Source organism: Pseudochaenichthys georgianus, chromosome 4 (assembly GCF_902827115.2).
Source record: "Pseudochaenichthys georgianus chromosome 4, fPseGeo1.2, whole genome shotgun sequence".
Classification (NCBI taxonomy): Eukaryota; Metazoa; Chordata; class Actinopteri; order Perciformes; family Channichthyidae; genus Pseudochaenichthys; species Pseudochaenichthys georgianus.
The window spans coordinates 39652513-39676991 of NC_047506.1; the positions used below are offsets into that span (position 1 = coordinate 39652513).

At 42.3% G+C, this 24479-nt stretch overlaps 1 protein-coding gene across 1 annotated transcript in view; it reads right to left on the bottom strand.

Moving 5' to 3' along the window:
- The window catches only part of nlgn1 (neuroligin 1), a 427865-nt gene that overhangs the window by 355303 nt on the left and 48083 nt on the right, over nt 1-24479 (bottom strand). Inside the window, exon 2 of the mRNA XM_034082065.2 lies at nt 11470-12507. Within this exon, the coding sequence (XP_033937956.1) occupies nt 11470-11995 (526 nt within the window). The 5' untranslated portion in view covers nt 11996-12507. The remainder of the gene's footprint in view (nt 1-11469; nt 12508-24479) is intronic.

A 24479-nucleotide genomic window follows, 5' to 3' on the forward strand; every position in this document is an offset into this window, starting at 1 on the left:
GCATTTTGAGACACAGCACCAGTAGGCCTACTCGGCTAGCAGCTGGCAGTGGGAGTACATGCAACTCCTACACAACGAATGGAAAGGTGTCAATACTTCACAGAAGATTGGTAGAAGCTGTCACAGGTCCGCCCCACATTAAGATTCAGAGTCTAAATTATGAGTATAATGGTTTCTTTATAAAGCCACAGATCTTGGAGAAAAATGTATGGATAAATCAATAGCCTATTTTAAAACGTTGAGCTTGAATTACTTTTTAAAAAACAATGTAATTCACACATGTTTTAGTCAGAATATAATCTATTATCACCTAGTTGGCTACAGAACATTGTATTGTAGGTGCAGGTAGGTGCAAATATGGTTTTCCAATTATTAGAATTGGATTCATACATTTTGTCAATGATATTATATTATGTTGTATGATAAATTACATTACATTATTACATTACATTGCATTTAGCTAACGCTTTTATCCAAAGCGACTTAAAATAAGTACATTCGACCAGGAAGACACAACCTTGAAGAAAACAGAATCATATAAGTACATCAGGTTTCATAGAGCCAAGTATTTCAAGTGCTACTCAACTGGCTTTAGATAAGCCAGTCCTTTATTAGTATATAAGTGCTCTGTTAGCAGTTATTTGTTAGTAATTCTATCGCTCGAAGTGGAGTTGAAAGAGATGAGTTTTCAGTTTGCGCCGGAAGGTGTGTAAGCTTTCTGCTGTCCTGATGTCAATGGGGAGCTCATTCCACCATGTTGGAGCCAGGATAGCAAACCCACGTGTTTCTGCTGATGGGAACTTGGGTCCCCCTCGCAGCGAGGGTGCAGCGAGTCGTTTGGCTGATGCAGAGCGTAGAGCACGCGCTGGGGTGTACGGTTTAACCATGTCCTGGATGTAGGAAGGGCCAGATCCATTTGCAGCATGGTACGCAAGTACCAGTGTCTTGAAGTTAATTCTAGCAGTTACCGGAAGCCAATGCGGCGTGGTGTGGGAAAATGTAGGAAGGTTGAAGACAAGACGAGCCGCTGCATTCTGAATGAGCTGCAGAGGTCGGATGGCACATGCAGGTAGACCAGCCAGGAGGGAGTTGCAGTAGTCTAGGCGTGAGGTGACGAGAGCCTGGACCAGAACCTGCGTCACTTTCTGGGTCAGCTGGGGACGTATCTTCCTGATGTTGTAAAGCGTGTATCTGCAACAACCGGTTGTAGCAGCCATGTTTGCAGTGAAGGACAGGTTGTTATCTAGGATCACACCCAGATTCCTTGCAGTCTGAGTCGGGGAAAAAACAGAGGTGCCGATGTTGATAGTCAGGTCAAGAGTGGGACAATCTTTTCCCGGAAAGGAAAAGCAGTTCAGTTTTGTCAAGGTTGAGCTTGAGATGATGAGCGGACATCCACTGAGAGATGTCAGCTAAACAAGCAGAGATGTGTGTGACGACATGGGTCTCTGAGCGGGGAAAGGACAGAATTAATTGGGTGTCGTCAGCGTAGCAGTGGTATGAAAAACCATGCAGGCTAATGACAGATCCGAGCGAGTTTGTGTACAGGGAGAAGAGGAGGGGACCAAGAACAGAGCCCTGAGGGACCCCTGTAGGTAATTGACAAGGGTCGGACTCGGACCCTCTCCAAGTTACCCTGTAGGTACGGTCCTTGAGGTATGAGGTGAGGAGGGAAAGTGCAGAGCCTGAAACTCCAAGTTCGTGGAGAGTTAGAAGGAGGATATGATGGTTCACCGTGTCGAATGCAGCAGACAGGTCCAACAGGATGATGACAGAGGAGAGGGAGGCTGCTTTAGCAGTGTGCAGTTCCTCAGTGACAGCAATGAGGGCAGTTTCTGTGGAGTGACCTGCCTTGAAACCAGACTGGTGCGGATCCAGAAGGTTGTTCTGATGGAGATAACAGGAGAGTTGTTTAAAGACAGCGCGTTCAAGTGTTTTAGACAGGAACGGGAGGAGAGAGACAGGCCTGTAGTTTATAACATCAGACGGGTTGAGAGTGGGTTTCTTTAGGAGAGGGTTTACTCTTGCCTCCTTGAGACTGTTTGGAAAGTGACCAGAAGTTAGAGAAGTGTTGATGAAATGGGTGAGAAACGGTAGAATATCAGGAGCGATAGTCTGAAGGAGGTTTGAAGGGATAGGGTCCAGAGGACAGGTGGTAGGGCGGGCAGAGGTAATGAGGGTAAGAACCTCACTTGGCGAGAGAGGGGAAAAGGAGGTTAGTGTGCGGGTGGAAGGAGGGTCTGGTGACCCAGCGGTGAGTAAAGGAGAGTCAGAAAAAGAAGAGCGAATATCAGCAATCTTTTTTTCAAAGTGGTTAACAAAGTCGCTTGACAGAAGTGAGGAGGGGGGAGGGGCTTTGGGACGGTCCAAGAGGGTGGAGAAGATGGAAAATAGTTTTTAGGATTGGAATAGGAAGATTGGATCTTATCTTGAAAGAAAGTGCTTTTTGCCTGAGAGATCGAAGCAGAGAAAGAGGAGAGGAGAGCCTGATAGGTTAGGAGGTCGTCGCGGTGTTTGGATTTCCACCATTTCCGCTCTGCTGCCCTAAGGACGGTTCTATTAGCACGCAGTGCGTCATTTAGCCAGGGAGCAGGAGGGGACTGACAAGCCTGCCGAGATGTGAGAGGACAGAGAGAGTCCAGAGAGGATGAGAGAGTAGAGAGGAGAGTTTCTGCAGCAGAGTTTGGAGGCAGGAGTTAAATAGTTAATGTTATTTTTTACAAGGCTAAGAACATGATATAAAAATATTATCAGATTCTTAGGATATCAATGTTTAACTGTTCTACATATATTCCAAGTCAATCGGCCATACCTCAGCTTCTTCAGATCTTGCTAGTCTAATGTATCTTACATGTTTATGGAAAAATGTGTTTCGACCTGGGGTTTAGATCCTTCAGGCATCATCAAAGCGTACTGCTTGTTTCCAGAAAGTAGTGCATTTTTTTGTGGATCTGTCACTCGCTGCTAAAATGTAATGTACAGTACTATGAGGGGCTAGTGAAACGACAATAAAATATGAAATAAATCATGCTTAAATAAAGCCTTACAAGAAACTGCTAAACCCATTTAAAACTAACCAATGTTAAAGACAAAAACTCTTATATTCTGACACTGTTCTATCTTAATAGTACATTTGTGTTTGCCATTTTCATCTTAATATATAAATAATCTTAATACATTTGCCGTAATTATCCCACATTTTGATAATTTGAGTTGTATGCACTTTGGTTCACCCTCTCGCATGTACATTTGCATCAGCTTGTGTTACTCGTTTACCCATAATGCAATCTGACAACGTGCAGGGTTAAGGCATGTACATGTCTGCAGTCAGCTGTTGGTGTGGGTGGAGACAGCGAGTTAGAGTAAGGGAAGAGCAGGTAGAGAAAGATGTTTTTTTTGCTCTTATTTTATATGTATTTCTTATCAAATATTTAATATGAATGTATATTTCACAGTTAACGTCCTGTGTCAATTCTAAAATACAGTTAATAATTGTATTTATAAGGATTTACAAGGTTCTGAAATGCATGTATTAACGTTTAAAAGTCATTTATTTATCGCTAAGAAGCAGTGAATGACAAGCTGTAGTTTCCTCAACTTTTTCATCTCTTGTGAAAGTACAAACTACATAATTGTCTTATTCCAATATCATCTTTACATTAAACATCAAAACCCACAGTAGCCATGACAAGAAGCAATGCATTTCCCTAATCAGCATGTCATTTTTATTCTGACTATGATCTTGCTTTTTGTTCTCCTTTCAAGCATGTTTCTGTGTCAGTCACACTTTGTTATATTTAACTTTTTTGTTCAGCTAGCTGTCATCTTTGAGTGGTGAAGTAACACTGCATTTACTTCCATTTTTAAAATGAATTGTGAATGCATGCTGGAGGGAGAGTCAAGACCAACCGCGGCGCTGCTACCTCGGATCTCATTATGGAGACCACTATCCCAGCATGTGATAACTTAATGACCATGCTCCATTCCAGACACATCAAAAACACTACTTTTAACCACAGAAGGCTTCTTTGAACCAGCATGGCACAGGACGCCACAATAGTCCATATGAAGACACAGAGATGAGTCCCGCAGCAATTACACACTGCCTCACTTTCACAGCTGCTGTTGGCTCTCTTTTTCTTTTTGCCGCTGCTATTAATTGATATATTAATACTTTTATTATCTTTGCTTTTAAATGAGTGTTTTTAAATGTCATTTTATATCATTGCTTTTAGATGAGTGTTTCTAGATATCATTTTATAATATGTTTCTTAATGCTCTTAATGTCTTTCATTTTTGTAAAGCACTTTGAATTGCCTTGTGTTGAAAGGTGCTATATAAATAAACTTGCCTTGCCTTGTTTTTGTCCTTCTGACTCCTATTACTCTGCCTGTTCTCACTGCTCCTCCTGTGGCCTCTTTTAACCCTGTGTCTCTTTGATCATTGGAAACTCTGCGGACTGACACCAACGAAAGCTCTTCTGGTCAAGTTCCCAATCAATTAAGACATTAAACGTGTGTTGCAAGTGGACCGTTGCCTGTTCTTGATGGCACTGTCCAAATAATTGTTAAGGGACTTTTCAAGAACTGATCAACGGATCTTCAAGATCTTTGGGAACATTGGAGGCATACGTCCGCCTAAGCAAATGTAAACAGAGTACATCAGTTTAACTGCTGTGTCATATCAGATCTAACCTGTTTACACAGTCACTGTTGTATTGTAGTGTGCATCTTTAATCTACCAATCTTACATTGGGTCCACTGGGGCAGGATACTTAACCCCAAATTGCTCCCAGGCATGTCTACGGTATTTAAATGTATGCAAGTTGCTTTGGATAAAAGTGCCAGATAAATAATATGTAATGTATTTCTTCTGAGCCAACCCTTTTCCCAGAGGCGTCACTGTGGATGCACACGTCTAGCCAAGTAATTACCCTGTCACTCACCATGATCTGTCCATTCACAACAAGCCCCACTGACCACACTTAGCGCTACTGTATGACTGATAATGACTGGACTAAAGAATCATCAGAAATGGTAGGGCTGTCGCTGTAAAGGAAACGTCAAGAAAGTAAAGCTGACTGTAGATTCTCCCAAGACTGTATGTGGTGTTCTAGAACTCTGATGAATATGAATACACATCAGTTCAAGCAACTGATAGCTAGACATGTGTTGTTTCAGCTACAGTCCACACTCACTGAACAAGTCTCATCAACAAATATACACACCCTCTGTCCATCTTACCAACTAGGAGTGTATTCTATTCACATATAGTGACACAATGCCAACAAAGAAATATGCATTTGAAAATGTTTAGATTAAAAGGAGGAGTTTGTTGCCAGCATCAGTATTTCGGTACACGTCATATCCTATCCTAACACGTTATCACTCCCAACCCGTCATATGTTGACGGTCGGTCAGGGCCCCTCCCCGTCACGGAATTACGGACAGGGTACCCCTTGAGTCAGTTTTCAACGGGCAGGGCGTCCCATTGACTTGCATAGAGCTCCCTTAACGTTGGTAATAGACAAGTTGGGATCGCGGCGAAATGCTCTCCGCAAATCCATTCTCACAGCGTTTATCAACCTTTTTCTTACTCAATATCAAATATCAAGCCACACTTATCGTTTTTACTTCTTTATTTTAATTGAATAATGTAGGACTTTTGTTGCCGTCAGTTATGGGGAGAGTAGGTGCTCAGAATACTGAAATCTGTATTGTTTCATAGTTTTTTCCTTCTAATGTATTATTATTGTATTATTTTCTAAACTGTTATTTACTAAACAATAACACAAAATGATCCTTGTGTTTATTTATTTGTTTGATTAATAAACACAAGTTGGAGTCCATCAGGACCGAGGGTCGGAGCAGCTCAGTTGCTTTAGAGAATTTTACACCCGGAAGTAAGTATTCTCTCTGCTTCGCTTGACAAACCCCGTGATAGTCCTCAACTCTGTGATTGGATGTTTGAGTGTGTGCCGAGGGTTACACCGAGCGTCGAACACCACTTTGAAATGGGATGGAACCACAGCAGACTGTCCAAAACTGTATTTGAACGGGTCCACCCCGTCCCCCCCCATAATATCAGTTAAAATAAGTGCTTAAACATACAGTAGTTAACATTGCAAGAAAGCAATATATTAGTACTTTGTCAGACTTAATATTTATACCCCCAAAGCTTTTTTCTTATTCAAAATAAGACTATTAATATCTAATAATAAAAATAATACATTTCAATAACGTGCTTTAACCACCAGGTGTCCTTTTCTATCAGCTGTGCACCGTTATAGTGTAAATATACCAATATACTGATTGGATCAAATATAAAAGTCAGCCGAATTAGTATTGATACTGCAAGGAGACTTATATTGTGAAGAGAAATTGAAGATTTTGTTTAATTGCTGATATATTTATGATTCACGTCACATATTCAGTTTCGGTGGCAGTTATTCCTATTTGTCTAGAAGTCTTCTCAGCAGGGCTCTATAAATAGCGAACTACGGCAGATGTGTGATATTTAATGCAGCCGAACCGTGTATTACAATGCCGTTATGTGATGACCTCCAAAGAGAAAAGCAAGCAAACTCGGAATAAAGCATTATTTTTATTTTTTTTAAATGTTTTCGGATTTCACATCAACAGGAAGTCTGGTTAACTAAAATGTCCGTGCAGAACAATACCCCAACCCATAGATCCGTGGGTGAATAATGTCAATCACCACATTACACACATCCCTTCACATTTAAATTTAAATTTGCATTAAAGTATTTCGTGAGGCCTTCTAAAATGTTTTTAAATATAATTAGGGTTGTAGTTGAAGAGTTTGTAACGGACAACGGCACGTCCATTCATTCCACAACCACACACATGGATTAACATCGATTTAATACATTAATGTAGCCTTTGTTTCTGCTAAAAGAGGTGTCGACCAGCTGGGGCAACAAGAAAATCGGCGAAATCGAGTGTGACTATTGAAAAATAAATAATTATTATATTAATATTGATGTTTTTCTCATCGCTAGCAACTTTTTTCAATTGATTCCAATGAGAACAGAGCACATGCCGTCGGAATCGACTGCCACCAGAAAAAGCGTCTTCCTTCTGTCACTGTAGGAATTGGATGAAAAGCTTTATTTTTTCTGTCACGATCCAACAGAAATGATCATAACAAAGGTCCATTAGGCAGTTTTTTGGGATTGGATCGTCTCCCCCCAGTGCTGTCCATGCTGAGAGTTTTGTTCCAGGACAACATTCTAACTATCCCGGAGTGGTCAGCCTCTTGGTTGGGACCATCTTCTCCCAGCTGGCAATCAGCTAACATAGCATCGTGCTCGCATACCACTGGCTTTACGATGCTGAAATATTCTACCGCACAACTTTTTAATCTCAATAGTTGTATCATGTAACCTCTATGCTTAGCAGTCATCAAAAAGCTTGGGCTGTTACGTAGCAGGCCCCGGCCGGTACATCTATAGAGGTCAGGATCCCAGCGTAGGTTTGTTTTCGCCGGGTGGGAGCCTCTCACCAGTTGGTCCTGCGTGCCCACCGTCCCAGGCTCGCTACGTCATTACAACAAACCACACACGTACATTGGCAATCTGAAGGCCCTAGTCTGTGTTGACAGTGTCATTCTGCTCACACTGCTAGCATCCAGTAGCAACACTCCCATATTCATGCTTCTGAATACCCGTTCTCTCAACAATAAAGCACCACTCATTCATGACATCATCACTGACAGGAAAACGGACTTTGTATGCCTTACGGAGACTTGGCAAAATCAACAATACTTTTTCACCCTCAACCAAGCCACACCCCCTGGCTATGTTTACCTGCAGAAGCCCCGCTCCATGGGTCTGGGTGGTGGGCTGGCTGTTATCCACAGAGCGGGAATCCTGATTAAACAACTCCCTGTTGTAAATACAACCTCTATTGAGTGTATTGCCTTTTCATTGGTCGGCTCATCACAGCTACAGGTTGTCCTCATATACCGCCCCCCCCAAAGCCTCCACCATCTTCATGTCTGAGTTCGCTGAGCTGCTCACCTCTGTCTGCTCCAGATCTCCATCCACATTACTGCTTGGTGACTTCAACATCCATGTCGACTCCAGTACGTGCACCTTTGCCTCTGAATTTCTTTCACTACTTGACTGCTTCAACATCACACAGCACGTCCAAGGTCCCACCCACACCAAAGGTCACACGCTGGACCTAGTGTGCTCTATTGGCACCCCTCCCTCCCATCTCCAGTGCCTGGACCTAGCTGTTGCGGACCACCATGCCATACTATTTTCTGTTCCTGTCCTCCTGCCCATACAGCGTGCAAAACGCACCATCACATTCAGGAACACCAACACACTTAGTGCACAATAGCATCCCACCTAGCCTCCATTCCCCTTACCACCACAGTGGATGGCCTGTTGATCGCTACAACACAGCTCTATCCCTCAGCCTTGACTCTCTAGCCCCCCTCAAAACCCGGACTGTCTCCTTTACCCGTTTCGGCCCCTTGGTTCACCACTGAACTCTGCACCCTGAAGGCTTCTGGTCGTCGGCTAGAGAGACTCAATAAATGAACTGGCCTCACCGTCCACCGTGAAGCCTATCAGGACCATATAAAGTCCTACAAAGAAGCCCTCTCCCGGGCTAGGTCTTCGTACTACTCCACCCTCATTGGCAACCAACAATGCCAACCGAGAATGCTGTTCTCCACCATAAACCGGCCCCCACCCTCTGGAATGCACTTCCTGCCGAGATCCGTAATGCTGCCTCCCTGGACATCTTCAAATCATCATTAAAAACACACCTTGGGTCCCTTGAAAGGCATTGTTGAGATATCGCTGTCATAGATACAATAAAAGAGTGCTGGGAGCGTTTTCTGCCAGAAAAAGGCCATATGTGGATAGGGGCTCTAAACTATTAATATGTAGAATGAATCTCAAACCATGTCTTCAAACAGAGCATTTTTTTAAACCACATTTCACACTTAGATATCAGTTACATTGAGCAATTATTATTCATGCTCTACTGTATAAATATAAAAAATGCCCTACATGCATTAATGTTTGTTAATTTATGTACACTTTAATTACCTCCAGTATGGAGCACTGTATAGAAAAGCAGAGCAACTTTGCCTAATGAAGTGCAAACAGTGAGGGACTGTTAATAAAGTTGAGTGGTAATTTTCTCTCAGTACGACAAGAGCAGCTGCTACTGTAACAAGGCCGCCATTTTGTTTTTGCTTTTTTTGTACAAGATGCATTGTTTCCTGAACCTAATCTCACTTTTGCAAACATGAAAAAAAAACGCACAACAGATTGTCTGGGTCTTGCTATAATGATGATTCTCCATGATGTGTAACTAATATGTAAGCTCCTGTAATCTCTCAGTTTAAATCCAGTGTGTATCTGTGTGCGCAACACGTTTGAGGAAAGGAGAAGAATACAAGGGAGGTTGGAGTGTACGAGTCACTGTGTAGTAAGACGACGAGGGGTGTACACTAAGTGATAATGCAGGCTGCTGCCAAGAAAATGACATTAACACCAAAGACCTTATCAAGGACACTGTCAGCAACTGTCTCTCTCTCTCTCACACACACACACACACACTTGCACACTCACGCAAATATACCGCACAACAATCCAGGGAGGGGGGGAGGCAGGGAGGGGAAAGACAGAAGGGAAGAAGAGGGCATTATCTTGATGAAACAGTGCTTGATACAGTAGCCCGAGCCAACCTGAACACAACTCTGCTTTCTTTTAATGGAGATTAAAGTCAGCCTGAGCTCATCTTGTTTAACACTGCATACAACTACATCACTGTGTGTGTGTGTGTGTGTGTGTGTGTGTGTGTGTGTGTGTGTGTGTGTGTGTGTGTGTGTGTGTGTGTGTGTGTGTGTGTGTGTGTGTGTGTGTGTGTGTGTGTGTGTGTGTGTGTGTGTGTGTGTGTGTGTGTGTGTGTGTGTGTGTGTGTGTGTGTGTGTGTGTGTGTGTGTGTGTGTGTGTGTGATCTAATATGCTGCTATCTCCTCAACCATCATTACTACGCACCTTCTGGCCCCTGTTCTGGCGGCCAATAAAAGAGTGCTCAATTGTTCTGACCAATGGGAGCACACACATCTATTGACCAGCACTAGCTCACCATTAACCCGCCATCACAAGGTCTAAAAATAAAAAGGCTGATTCAGGGTTGGAATAAAAAATACATTATTGATAATATCTGCAGGATACTTCATGGTTCTGACAAAAGTCTTACGAATCTGAAAGGGTATTTTCTGTTCTGCCGACTTTCTGAAATGCACTAGGAATGTTCAGACAGGTTCTGAAAGCTTAGTTCAGATGTTGGCCTAAATGTACTTTCAGGTAGAGTTTCAAAAGCTCCCATCTCTTAAATTCTGAGAACCTGCAGATACCCTGAATCGAGACCTTGAGTAATCCGTAGACCTTGATCTCACGACTGCTGTACCACATAGTTCTTCTTCTTCTTCGTTTCCCTCCTAGATTCTTCTTTCTGTGGCATTGTACAAGTTGCGTTCAGATCATACATACCTCCTTGTCTACATATTTTCTTGCCCGGTTTCCTGGCACATTCCTTGGATATTCTTTTGACTGTAAATGAATAGAAGACTAAAGAATAACATGGAGCCCCTTGACGCGCAACGCACACAGGAGCTGGCATGCACGCACACACACACACACACACACACACACACACACACACACACACACACACACACACACACACACACACACACACACACACACACACACACACACACACACACACACAACTGACTGCAAATTGGGAATGGGAGAAATAAAGACGCAGGGAAGGAATGAAACACACCAGCTCAATCAGCGCAGTCTATCAGTCTGCCAGCCAGTCATTCAGCCAAATCAATCGGTGATGATCATGACAACGACCGTCTTGTTTAATGAACTGTAGCTATTGTGGTGAAGCACAATAGGCTATGATGAGCTACAGACATGATGAAGTGGGGGGGAGTCCATCCGCAGAGGAGGGCAAATAAGGCGCTGAGTGGAAAGAAGCAACAGGGAGGAGGAGGAGGAGGAGGAGGAGGAGGAGGAGGAGGAGGAGGAGGAGGAGGAGGAGGAGGAGGAGGAAGAAAAGATTGGAAATAGAAAGAAGAAGATGGAGGCAGCTATGGAGTTGAATGAAAACAGGATTGATGGCCTTGATGGATCCAACACACACAAACACAGTCCTCTCTTTCACAAAATCACTCAAAAACGCATGTTCTATAAGCAGTGTCATGCACTAAACATGCACAATGTCATGCTTTCCCTCTACAGACAGACAGGAAGACAGACACACAGACAAAGACAGACAAAGACAGACACAGACAACAACAACAAACCCTTCTCTCTACCAGGATCTTGTTGGTTCGATACCCTCCGCCCCGCCATCCCCTACCCCCACACTCATCCTTCCCTGGGCCCATAGGCTAACTCACCATCCTCAGTGGGGACGTAGATGTTGACATAGAGGCAGTCCTCACTCTGGTCCTGGACGTACGTGGAGACAACGTCAATGCTGTTGGTGAACCAAACCGGCAGCATGACGTCAGGCAGGCGGCCCTCCATGATGTTCTGAGGGCACACCGGGGCAAAGTGTGTGGCGTTGCGGATCTCCGGCCACGACACCGGTGGCTCAGGTGGCTGAAAGCGGCGCTCGCCGGTGGGCGGAGAGGCGTACGGGACTCCTAGAAACTGCACCACAGGACCCAGGATCTCGTTGTTAAGCTCCTTCTTGACACCACGCAGCCTGCCGTACACGGTTGTCACAACTGGGTCGTTCTCGTCAAGTTTCTCAGCCAGAGACGTCTGTAGCAGCAGCAGTCCAAGCCATATTAGAGAGGACAACCACCGCCCGCTGAGCAAAGAACCTTCAAGGCTTATGTATCCCATCATCCTGCTCCCACTCTTAGCAGTCAGAAGTAGCTGACACCCAGTCCTTGACTGGTGCCTCCACTGGGACATAGCTGCCACTCCTTGTTTTTCAACTTGTTTACTGCCTCCTCTTTTGTCCTGTCTCGTGTATGAATCCCTTTTTTTTTTCTGTCTCTCACTTATGCCATGCAGAAGCGAACACAAGCTCTCACATTCACATACGGGCGTAAGTAGAAGGGGTAACTCCGGAGCAGAAGAGGTTGGGGGTTGCTAATGATCCTTCTTAAAATCCAGGAATCGTAAAACCATCTGGGGGAAATGTAGCAGCCATAGGTTCCCTTCAGCTAGTTGAAGAAAAATCGGGGAAATATTCCTCACAATATGGAAAATATTCCTCACAGAAGTCCGTCCAGTAAACACTGCAATGAAGTAGATAGAAGCAACAATATCATCTTTAAGCTCCACTACTCAGAAGGTAGACAGGTCAGTCCGTGATGGGAGTTTCCATCACTTAGAGGGGATGGCCATGTACAGCAGCAGGAGTACGCAGTGGCTCTTGAAGATATACTTGTTATAGGTTGGTCCGGTCCAAAGTCTTTCCCCTAAAACACAGAAAAGAATCAAGAATCAGCATTCACACAAATAGAGTTTTTATCCAATGATTTACTTTTCTTTCTTGCCTCCTGCATCACAGTACTTTACATTTGTGTTTTACCTGTATGCACAAATGTCAACGTGAAGAGGAACATCTATTTATAGTACATACATAGTGTAGTGATATTACTCAACAGCGTAACTAGCACGGTGTCCGTCGGTATGCTGGGTGACAGATGTCTCCCGGTTATGGTGGACTTTACGGTTTTATTTTATACCCTACTCTTAATGTTGAGTATCCTCCATAGCTGCCAGAGAGACACTCTGTGCTGGTGAGTGGGGATAGTTTTGGGAGAGAGCCATAGACCTGAATGCATACCGCCAGGAGCAATAACACACACGGCATGAACTAAAGGGATTCAGAATAAAAGTAGATATTGTAACAGGTTGTTTGTTTTTGTATGCCGCCCCTAATGTCCGATATGAGAAGTAGTGGGCCATTGATGAAAGTCAGGTCAAGATTTTGAATGTGTAGCTTATCTGATTCTCGTGCTAGAGGACAAATATCTCCCTAACCACGTCCTTCATCATATTCTAAGCCACACATCCACTTGCAAATAGTGCTGGAATAACAGGTAAAATAACAAGCATTGGACAATAAAAAAAATGCATTCAATATAATCTGTTATTTCATTATCGTCTAATATAATGTCCAATTCTGGAATTTGAAATTAAATAGGATGTATTAAATGTTATGAGGATTATTATGACATGTGATTTCTGTAATAGCAATCACAGTCCTTTCAAGTATTGCAGACTATTTTACCAGCCTGTCCTCCTACAAAAAAAGACCATATAGGTCGATTGTTCAGCAGCTTAATACGACCCAGAGGCACGTTTCAAAGTGTAGCACCTCTAGTGGTCGTGTAAGAAACAACATGCTCCCGTTGATTGCAAACGCTCCAGAGGGTCGTTTATTCACAAATAACCCTCTCTGGAAAATCCTAAATTGTGGAATAGTTTGGCCATTAAAATGCGTTTTGATTAGATTTCTAGCGAGAAGTGAAAGATCTATAGTTTGATAGATATTACGAAGATGATTTGAGGTCTCGCCAGGAGAACGTGTATATGCGGCAGCTTCCATGTAAAGTTAGCGTCAACCCTCACGGGGTGAAAACTGTATTTCCAGTCTCGAAGTTTTCATAATAAAACCGGAAGTATTCCCCACACTGTCAAAGGATTACACAGTGATATCTGCATTACTCATCCACTAAAAAACATCAGTTTATCCTTGTTAATTACACAATATTGATTGGTTTAAATTGTGTACAATGCTTTTGTGTTTTTAACCTTCGATTCGGAGAAACACATAGTTTTTTCAGAGTTTAGACACAACAGAGTTTCCGAAGACACTACACTACCCAGAATCCCCAGCTATCGTTTGGGACTACAACATCCACCTTGCTTTACAAACTCTGTGATTAGTCCTGAAGCTCTGTGATTGGATGCTGGAGTGGCAGTGCGACAAGGTTACGCCGAGCGTCAAACAGCTTTATGAAATGGAATGGAACCACGGCAGACTTTCCAAAACTGGACTCGGACGGGTCCAGCTCCCCCCCTCCCCCCCAGAACTACACATGCTGGCTATTGTGTGTTTCGCAACATGTTCTATGGCACGTCTCTACTGGGACTCGTAGTTTTAAAAGACGTTTTTCGTATTTCCCACAATTAGAAGTTGCCAGTATTAAACACCGGTAACAGTACTGTATGTGTACACGCCAGGAGGTTTAGGGGAAACACATTGGTGTCCAGATGGAAGCTGCGTGTGTGTGTGTGTTTTTCAACCCGAGAATGTGATTTATTTTTCACTGCTTAGGAGTCGATGTTCCACCTGGATGGGCTCACCTTCAGATTTCATACTCTGAGGAAATCCTATTTAGCTCCACATGCAGACACACACACACACACACACACACACACACACACACACACACACACACACAAATACAACTCAACGAGCTCAGACAGCTGACAAGGGAGATAAGACGTGATTACAGACATACAGACATACGCAGAGATACACACACATACACTTAATGGGCTATACGTAGCTCACATTTATATGTGAAACCACATACACACACATCCCAGAAAGAGAGGTGGGGAGACTGCAGGGGGGCAGGAAATAACAAGGTGTACAGACGCTTACAACATCAGCAGGAGGAAAATCATAATGGGAAGAAAAAGGAGGCCAAAAACAGGAGATGAAGATCAAACCGGAGTGTGTGAGATACAGACAAAACCACACTGTGTGTTTGTAAGAGAGGGCTAATTGTAAATACTTTGGTGTAAACCACAAGAAATGTGAGTAATGACTACAGTGGTATGTTAGAACCTGAAACTGAGCTGTAATCCCTGCAAGACAATTATTCCCCCACCCCAAGCCACCCTCACCCTCAAGAACACACTATTGTGTTGGTTTCTAAATGTTGCCAGCTATATATGGACTTTGAGGGGCACATGGCAGCACATGGCAGCACAGAAGTGAAATCAAAAACATGTGGCTTCGTGTTGGCCAGTTATCAAATGGTCACATTACTTTTCTTCCGATAAGAGTACAGGTCCTGTTAACCCCCGAAAACTGCAGTCCTTTTTGGGCAATGATTACAAAAAAGAAAGTACTGGTGACCCACACAAATCTGGACTCCTAGAAAAAATGAAGGATTACGAAGATACAGAGGCAACGATGTTATGATTAAATGACCAGTTACATATTTGTAATGCATTGCATTCCTCTCCAATCTCTTGCTCCTGAAACTAAACCTACACCCTTTACAAATACTGCTCTGTACATGTGTGAATGAACTCAGATCTTGTTCTGTTGCACTGTATGCAGTACTTCTTTGCAGTGATTTAGAGGGACAGTGTTCCATGACTCAGACTCTACGGCTAGAGGAATACACAGATACATTCCTCACTATCTTCACAACCAGATAATCCATACACCTTGTCCAGTTACAATCTAAAAACACAGAAACCGTCTTTCTTCCATGTGTTCAACAGCAGTGACATGGAAATACAGTTAAAGGTGGGGTAGGTAATTTTGGAGAAACCGGCTCGAGTGCGCTAGAATTTGAAAGTACACAACCGGAAAAAATCTGCCACTTCCTTACAGAGCCCTTCCTCCAACACACACGAACGCGCACATGACCAATGAGGGCACGAGATAAATTTGTGCACAGATGGAAGGCTGACAGGCAGGTAGGCCATCCAGTTATTGGTCGTGCTTTTTACAGCGCTACAGCTTCCACAGATGACGTTTTTTTATGTATTTATTGTCAAAGCATTTAATATATTCATTGCCATCGGGGTGTTAAGAGCATTCCATGGAATAACAAAAAGTGTTTCTGAAATAAATTACATACCCCACCTTTAAGTTTATTTATTTTTAAAGCATTACACCATCCATATTCATTGTGTGGAATCATGTTGGCTGCCATGTTGATGCCAGAGGATAAACTGCTTCGTCGGCCGCCTTAAAACGTCAGCAGTTTTTGTTGTTCAGGGACACAGAAGAATTGCCTACTAAACCTCTTTTACTTTTAGCAAACTGTAGCACGCTAAATGGTCCCTTTGGATCATGTCGTACGAGAAAACCAGCGGAATATGCCCACATTTTAGTATACCGATGGATAAATTACTACATTCACATCTGAACAGCTTGGAACTGAAATTATATTCACGCTTGGATACAAAAGGCTGATGTAAATGTCGAGTCATTTTCTTCTCGCTTTATTTAAATACCCTGAAACCCTATTTCTTAAAGGTTCCATGTCTTGGCCATTTCTACTGATCATAATTCCATTGTTGAGGTCTAGAATAGATTTACATTGTTAAATGTTCCAAAATCACATTGGTTTTCTCATCAACCATCTCTGTATAGTATTTGTATTCACTCTCTGTCCTACACCCCTTGTTGGAGCTCCTGCCCCCCTCCCTGTGAGCCCACTCTGTTCTGATTAGTCAACCACCGTTGCAGCGGAACATCAGTGTTTATGTTCTACAATGGCGTTTGTTAGCAACCAGGAAATGACAGCAGTAATGGCAAACAGATGAGAATGCTGCGTGGTGTCTGGGTGCCGTGTTGGCGGGACATTGCGGGGCTCGCTGCTCCGCCCCCTCTGGGGCTCGAGGAGCGGACAGTGTGAGCTGGATTACTGGTGTCATTTCCTGGTTGCTGCGTGGGGTCTGAGCTCCGCGGGAGTGTGTGAGTGAGTGTGTGTGTGTGCGCACACTCACAGCCTGAGCTCCGCACACACGCTCAGTGAGTGTATGTGTGTGCGGATTGGTCCATTTGGTCCAGAGTGACGTCAATCTTCCCTGGAAGAAAAAAATTGAAAAATCTCCAACGAGGCGTTCTGGGGCAGCACAGACAGGTCTTTCCTGTGTTAGAGTTGTACTCGCTACAGGGTGTGCTTTGAGGGTTTGTGACTTTGCAGACCATTTACATGCAGAAAAAGCTACATAACACAAGGGGACGGGTAATAACCAGAAAAGCTGGGACCTTTAATAACATGTTTGCTATGACCGATAGTCAAATACATTAACACACAATATTAGTTAACGTTATTATACAGAGATGAACCAATGTTCTTTTGCTCAATTTGAATTAAAATCTTATAAAATACGTATTTTAATGTTTTTGATTATTAAGTTATGATTATTTAATTTGATATAGAAGTACTCAATATTAGAAACAAGTTTGGAGGGGCTGTAAGTATTGATAAATAAAGTTTTTGTTATGTGTTGTAGTCAAGTCACCAATTCACAAGTCCAAGTCACTCGAGTCCCCACTTTTCGAGTCCGAGACCAACACCCACACTCCTTGGGTGACTTGGACTCGACTCCGACTCTCCCTTGGTGACTCGGAGTCGAGTCCAAGTCACCCAAGGAGTGTCCGAGTCGAGTCCGAGTCGAGTCCGAGTCATCATTACCTGTGTTCGAGTCCGAGTCCAAGTCTGAGTCACCCAAGAAGAGTCCACGTCAAGTCCGAGTCATCATTACCTGTGTTCGAGTCCGAGTCACCCAAGAAGAGTCCAAGTTAAGTCCGAGTCACAAGTCTTCATGTATTAATCTTAGTGGATATATGTGTTGAAATGTAGCTGCTCCTCTACATTGCTTTTATCCTATCATGTTATACAAATGTCTCTATTGAACTGCTGTGAAGCGAGTTTGGCTAACATTCTTGTATAAAAGGTGCTATACAAATATAAAGCTTATTAATAATATTATTATTATTATTATTGTAAATTATTGTAAAGTCTGACCATCCTTCAGCCGGGGACACTACAATTATTAAAGTGAATATTTAAATTATATCAATAAAGATTAAGCCCCAGAAAGCACATGGCTGCTGAGCATGCAAAATGACAATATTCTGCATGTTAAGTAGCCATGTGCTTTCGTGTTATCGGCTGAATCTTTATTTATACTATAGTGTAGTGCCGAGAGATAGGAGTCGGAGGCGGTGCATCGAAGGTGCAATATTGACTTTAATCAGGAGCAGAAAAGGACATGTTGTCGGGTCGCAGCCCGTTAAGACAAGAGAAAGAAACCAAAAAGCAGAATACTCCCAAAACATTGTCAGACTAATTTGGTTGAGTTTAACAAAAGATTAAAAAAAGGAACAACATCACATACCATGCAATTACCATGCATCTTCCCTTTCAACCGTATTGCGTGAGTTACCTACACACAACTTTCTTGCAAACAATCTAGGGTGTGTAGCAGCTAATGTAGCCTTAAGGCATTTAGCCTGTAGCAAAAAGTGAGGAGCAGACTAAATATTTGTTAAGTTAAATTATTCATGAATTCCACACCAGCAATTCATTTTCATTTGTTTACTATCTACGCACCAACTGACAGTCACTTAAGAGACATTACTTGATTAAAGCTATCACCTATCCCACAGTTTCCTCTGAAGTCTGAGTAAGACTTTTGATCAAGCTTTTTCCACATAAGCAGTAGTACTTTACACCTGTACAAATGTTTCTCTTTAAAATGCTCTGCATAAAAAGGGATTTGTGGCCCTTTGAAAGTACACTAAAGTCAGCAGGTAACGCTTGCAAGTGATATACATATTGGAAACACAACCTGAGACATTTCCTAGTGACAGAAAGAAGTAGGAAAATTACTCAGGTACTGCACTTTTAAGTATTTTAAATGTATGCTACTACATTATTTTACTCCACTACATTAAAGAAACCAATTATGTACTTTGAACTCATTACAGGTTCAGAATATTTGCTATAAAGAATATATGATTTAGCACATATCGTGATTGTTCCTACGCTAGAAAAAATACATAAATGAGATCTTTTCTCTCAGGTTATATACAAATATGCCAGAATATCTAAATGAATGTTTTCTCTAAAGGTTTCTTTGTTTGTTATTCAATTTAATCCCAGGCATTTGACAGTTGCATTTAATGATGTTATTTTACCGAAGGCCTCATGGGATGCAGGCTGTGCATATGAGCAACATGGGAGAGAAGGCAAGGCATTAAGGAAGTAAAACATTTGTGTTTTCCATCTGCCAGCTCAGAAACAGGAAACGAAAACCCAATGTTGTTATCCGGAAACATCTGTTGAGTCGGGCTAAGTAGTCCCAGACACTGTGCCTCTCTCCAGTCGAACCACACAGAGGGGCAACAATTGTAACTCAAAGCACCCGTGGTGATGAAGTTGACAGTCGTCTCATCCGTCCTCCCAGCCCACACTAGCAGACAGAAAGCCCTCCTACCCCTCCTTCGAGTAGCAATAATTCTAAACAAACCAGCGCTTATCGACAAAAAATGATATGTACAAACACAAATGCATGGGAGCCAGCAATGGCAGAATAATAGGAGACAGACAACAAGAGAGTGGTGAAAAGGAAGCTGTTTTCATTCATTGTTCCGCAGTTTTGTTAATGAGTCCATAAAAGTGGCTGCAAGTGTTTTTACAGCAAGGCTAGGGAAGAATAAATGACATGCTGCTCTTTGTCATCGGGGACACATGAACTGCCACCACGTGATGACACTCGTGTTGTGTTCAAGGAACCTGTCCTTGGCGTGTTTAATTCTATTGTGGTCTAGATTTCTTTCAAATGTTTTGCGTGTGTTTATAAATTACCTCGAGGGCCGTATCAAATGGTCTCACGGACCGTATATGGCCCGGAGGCCTGAGGTTCCCCACCCCTGCTTTAGTTAAACTACTATTACATTTAATTTATTAGATTCACAGACCGTATAACAAACACACAAACATAAAACTCAAAGGAGATATGTGAAATGGGCCATCTGAACTGAAAAGTCAATGTATCATACAGAAAGATTTACCAAACACCGACCCAATACCCCAAAACTAATATCTAACCCTGACCTTGTGCTCCTAAAACATTCATTTTTCAGTGTAAACATTGGTTTAAAACATTTTGCATACTGTATTTGGTAAACATTAAGCTAATTCCAGATTGAGAAAATACTCCACTACACATAAGTCATGCAATAGAAACCATAGTCAAGTTAATAATTAGTATTATCAACAGATTACTTAAAATCTGAACAGAGCCATTTTGCAGTCAAATGGACAGTGTTAAAAACAGCTCCCTTCTACTATTAAGAATATTTATAACATTTGGGGTATTTGTAGCTGAATATCTGTCCAGCAAAAAACACTCAAGGTCAACTTTACATGAGCTCAGAAAAAAAGCCAAGCTTTGTAATATTTCAGTTTATCACAAACATTCAAATAAGAAAATACTGTATTGTAGTGCCGTGAAAAGAGAGTCGGAGGCGGTGTATTAAGAATGGAGTTCCAATCTTTATTGTCCATTAATATCAGAGAGGTTAACACATGAACTGCTCTGCCTGATGAGCTAGCAGGAATGGCAGCTAAAGCTACAGGTGTTCCCACTAAAGAGTCCGTGTGGCAACACAATAAGCAAGGTGAATTATGGTCTCACATGGTGTCACCACAGTATGAACATTTAAATCATTGAATAAAAGCTGTAAGCTGTTATCTTCGAGATGTACTGAGTTAAAGGTCCCATGTCATGGCCATTTCTACTGATCATAATTCCATTGTTGAGGTATACTAAAATAGATTTATATTGTGCAATTTTCCAAACTCACATTGGTTTCTCATACAGCATCTCTGTATAGTATGTGTATTCACTCTCTGTCCTACACAGGATTATAATTCCATCTAAAGAACGGGGATCAGTGAAGGGTGGAGGTGCAGCTTCGTCATTAGCTGTCACCAGAGACGCTCCGCTTTCACATCCCATATGTGTGTGTGTCTCGCTGCCAATGGCTGTTGTCGTTCCCTTGCTGCCTGTCCTCGGATCAAACCCAACATCAGTGCCTGTGTCCCTCTATTTCTGTCTCATCTCTTTCTCCATGTTCATCTAAATCCAGTTTTACGTATTATCCTTGCAATTTAGGTCCAACATGTATTATTATTTGAATTTGTTATTTTTGTTGTAATTTGGATCATGTGCTTGAGTTGGTTTGGGATACAACACTTTTGGCATAAGCAAATAACTTCAAATCTAAAATAAATAAATACAAATAAATAAAATGTTTCCAATTTGGGATCAGTAAAGTATATAATATCTGTAATATATACAGTTGAGCACATATATCTGTTGTATGCGGAGCCGAACAGCTTCTTTAAATCTCTCCCTCTCTGTCAGAAACTATCCACTCGATTCACAACATTGACATCAGAAAACCGCTCACCCACACGACGCCACACACGCCGTCTTCCATCTGCCCTGAACAGTGAAAACCGGGATTCATCCGTGAAGAGAACACCTCTCCAACGCGCCAGACGCCATCGAATGTGAGCATTTGCCCACTCAAGTCGGTTACGACGACGAACCGGAGTCAGGTCGAGACCCCGATGAGGACGACGAGCATGCAGATGAGCTTCCCTGAGACGGTTTCTGACAGTTTGTGCAGATATTCTTTGGTTATGCAAACCGATTGTTGCAGCAGCTATCCGAGTGGCTGGTCTCAGACGATCTTGGAGGTGAACATGCTGGATGTGGAGGTCCTGGGCTGGTGTGGTTACACGTGGTCTGCGGTTGTGAGGCCGGTTGGATGTACTGCCAAATTCTCTGAAACACCTTTGGAGACGGCTTATGGTAGAGAAATTAACATTCAATTCACGGGCAACAGCTCTGGTGGACATTCCTGCTGTCAGCATGCCAATTGCACGCTCCCTCAAAACTTGCGACATCTGTGGCATTGTGCTGTGTGATAAAACTGAACATTTTTAGAGTGGCCTTTTATTGTGGCCAGCCTAAGGCACACCTGTGCAAGAATCATGCTGTCTAATCAGCATCTTGATATGCCACACCTGTGAGGTGGGATGGATTATCTCGGCAAAGGAGAAGTGCTCACTATCACAGATTTTTTCAGAATTGTGAACAATATTTGAGAGAAATGGTTATTTTGTGTATATAGAAAATGTTTTAGATCGTTGAGTTCATCTCATGAAAAATGGGAGCAAAAACAAAAGTGTTGCATTTATATTGTTGTTCAGTGTAAATCATAACGACCTTATGACTGCATTTGATTTGTATGTTTGTCCGTCTTGGTATTTCTCTTTGTCATCATATCTTTCACCCCACCAATAGTTACCAGTAATAGAAGAGCTGTCCTTTACAAAGTCAAAAATGTCTGTTTTGTCATTTCCAGGTCTCAATTCCATTCAGTGACACCCACAAACTGACAACATAATTAACATTGGTTGACCAGTAATCTCCTCCTTGTAACGACTACCCAAGTATTTTGTTGGCAATGTTTTCCTTCATTTGACAGAAATGGGGTAGAAAGAAAGTGGAGTAGGACATACAACATGAGGTCCCACGGCTGAAATCAAACCTGGGAGGTTGCAGTTTGTTGACATCAACCATTTGGCTACCAAGTCACTGTGCAGCTTCTGTGTCAACTGATATTGACGTCAGCGTGATGCAGAGGTCGCGTTAACCGAATATTTTCCGTCGATGACGGATTTTCTTTAACAATGAAGAACATTTTTTAAAGCAGTCCGTCATTTTGACAGATTAGAACAAACTCGGAACAGCGCCAAAGCTTCCCCGCAGCGAGGCTCCGGTGTTATGCATGCCCGCCAAAAAGGAAATTATACCGTTTCCAAACCTAACTTTGTCGTACAAATCATTGAAATGTCTGTGAGTTTTGGCTTCACGCCTCTGAATCACCCTAAGATCTGGGCCCGTATAGCATGGACACTAGCAATTTCCTTAAGACCCAACTCCAATCTGCTCTGTTAATCCACACTTAGTGCATTTTACATCCTTTAGAACATAGTTTGTACTTGGGTGAATGATCTAGCTCAAAAACATTGTATGCTGTATTAACAGGCAACTCTTTCCTGGAAGTCAATGGGAAAATGTATTTTGGACCCATTAATGTCAGGTCACTGACACGGCGGTTGTAGAACCACCGTTTGGCCACTATGAAAATGTGTTTCAACGCCCTGCTCACTTCCTGGGGGCTTGCCTCTTGTGCATAAAACCAACCAACCAACAAATCAAGGCAATGATAACCAGCCAATTAGAGGCATGGCTCAGGGTCATGCATTGCCAGCAAAAAAATACTAAGGTCCAATAATAATAGTAATTTGCTTCTTTGTTACATTTACACAAACTATTAGGGTTTCGGATAATGAGCCATCGGAAAAATATGAAGCCCCTTTTCAGTAACTTATTGTTGTTGGGTATACTAATGAGTAAGTATTTCCTCGCTTCAGATTTTTGAAATGTTAAATTATTTCCATATGGTTTGGTGTTTTAGTGAATGATCATACAATGGAATCGACCAATCAGTTTATTTTAATGATCCTTAGACTCAGCGCTACCACTACCACTCACAGAGAAGAGTGAAGGCTTGCTTGTTCATACTAATGAAATAAATGACATGCCGTTTAGCAGTGTAGCTCTTTAAGTCCCCTGTGCGCTGAGCAGCCCTATTTAGGGGCCACACTGCTCACCCCAATTGGGGAAGGGCCTAGAAAAGATATTCTAAAAAATTATATTTGAAAACATTAAATATATCATATATTTTTTTAGTTATGTTTTTCATTTGTTTTACCTAAATAACTTGATTTAATTGTAATTAAAATAAAATGTCCAAAGAAATAAATCCTTCGAATCTGCCTGTTCAGTTTCTGTTTGAATGTGAAGGGTTAAATGAAAGAAGCTCCTTGAGCCGTCTCGGTGAGTTATGTGAAGACAGGAGCTGATTGGTGGTCCTGCTGTAAATTCACAGAGGGCCCGCTATAGTAACTCAACGAGAGAGTAATGTCAAATGACAGTACACTTGACCAATCATATCTTCCCTCTAAATGGGTGGGCTTTATTTTCGCGGACTTTATGAGAAGTTCCGCCCGCTGTGAAGTTTATGCATGTGTATAGAGTGGCGAAGTCACGCCCATCTACTTCCGGTCCATGGGACCTTATTTCAGAAAAATTATGTATTTAAGTCAATGGAGAGAGAAAACGTATCTTTCGATCCCGTTTGAATTGTGCCATGAATTACAAATGATGTTTGTCATCTTAAAAAATAATTTCCATGTCAAAAAAGTCACAGTTTGTCGTAAAACTGTTGAAATATAAGACTAGGAAAAATATGCAACTGGAAAGACTACAAATCCCAGAGTCGCGTAAGTGATGTCACAATTGTTTTCATCCACTAAGAGATAGCTAAGATCAGCGCCATATAGATATAATCTATCTATATGGCGCTGGCTAAGATAAGATAACATTAACAAGATGCCTGTGTGCTTAGTACCAGGTTGTTATCATACCAGCAATGGGTCTTGCTCGTTCTTTCGCTTCCCGTCTGATGAAAGGACCAGGAGTGGCTGGATCAAGTTAGCTACCTAGCTAGTAGCTAGCACGTCAGTTAGCA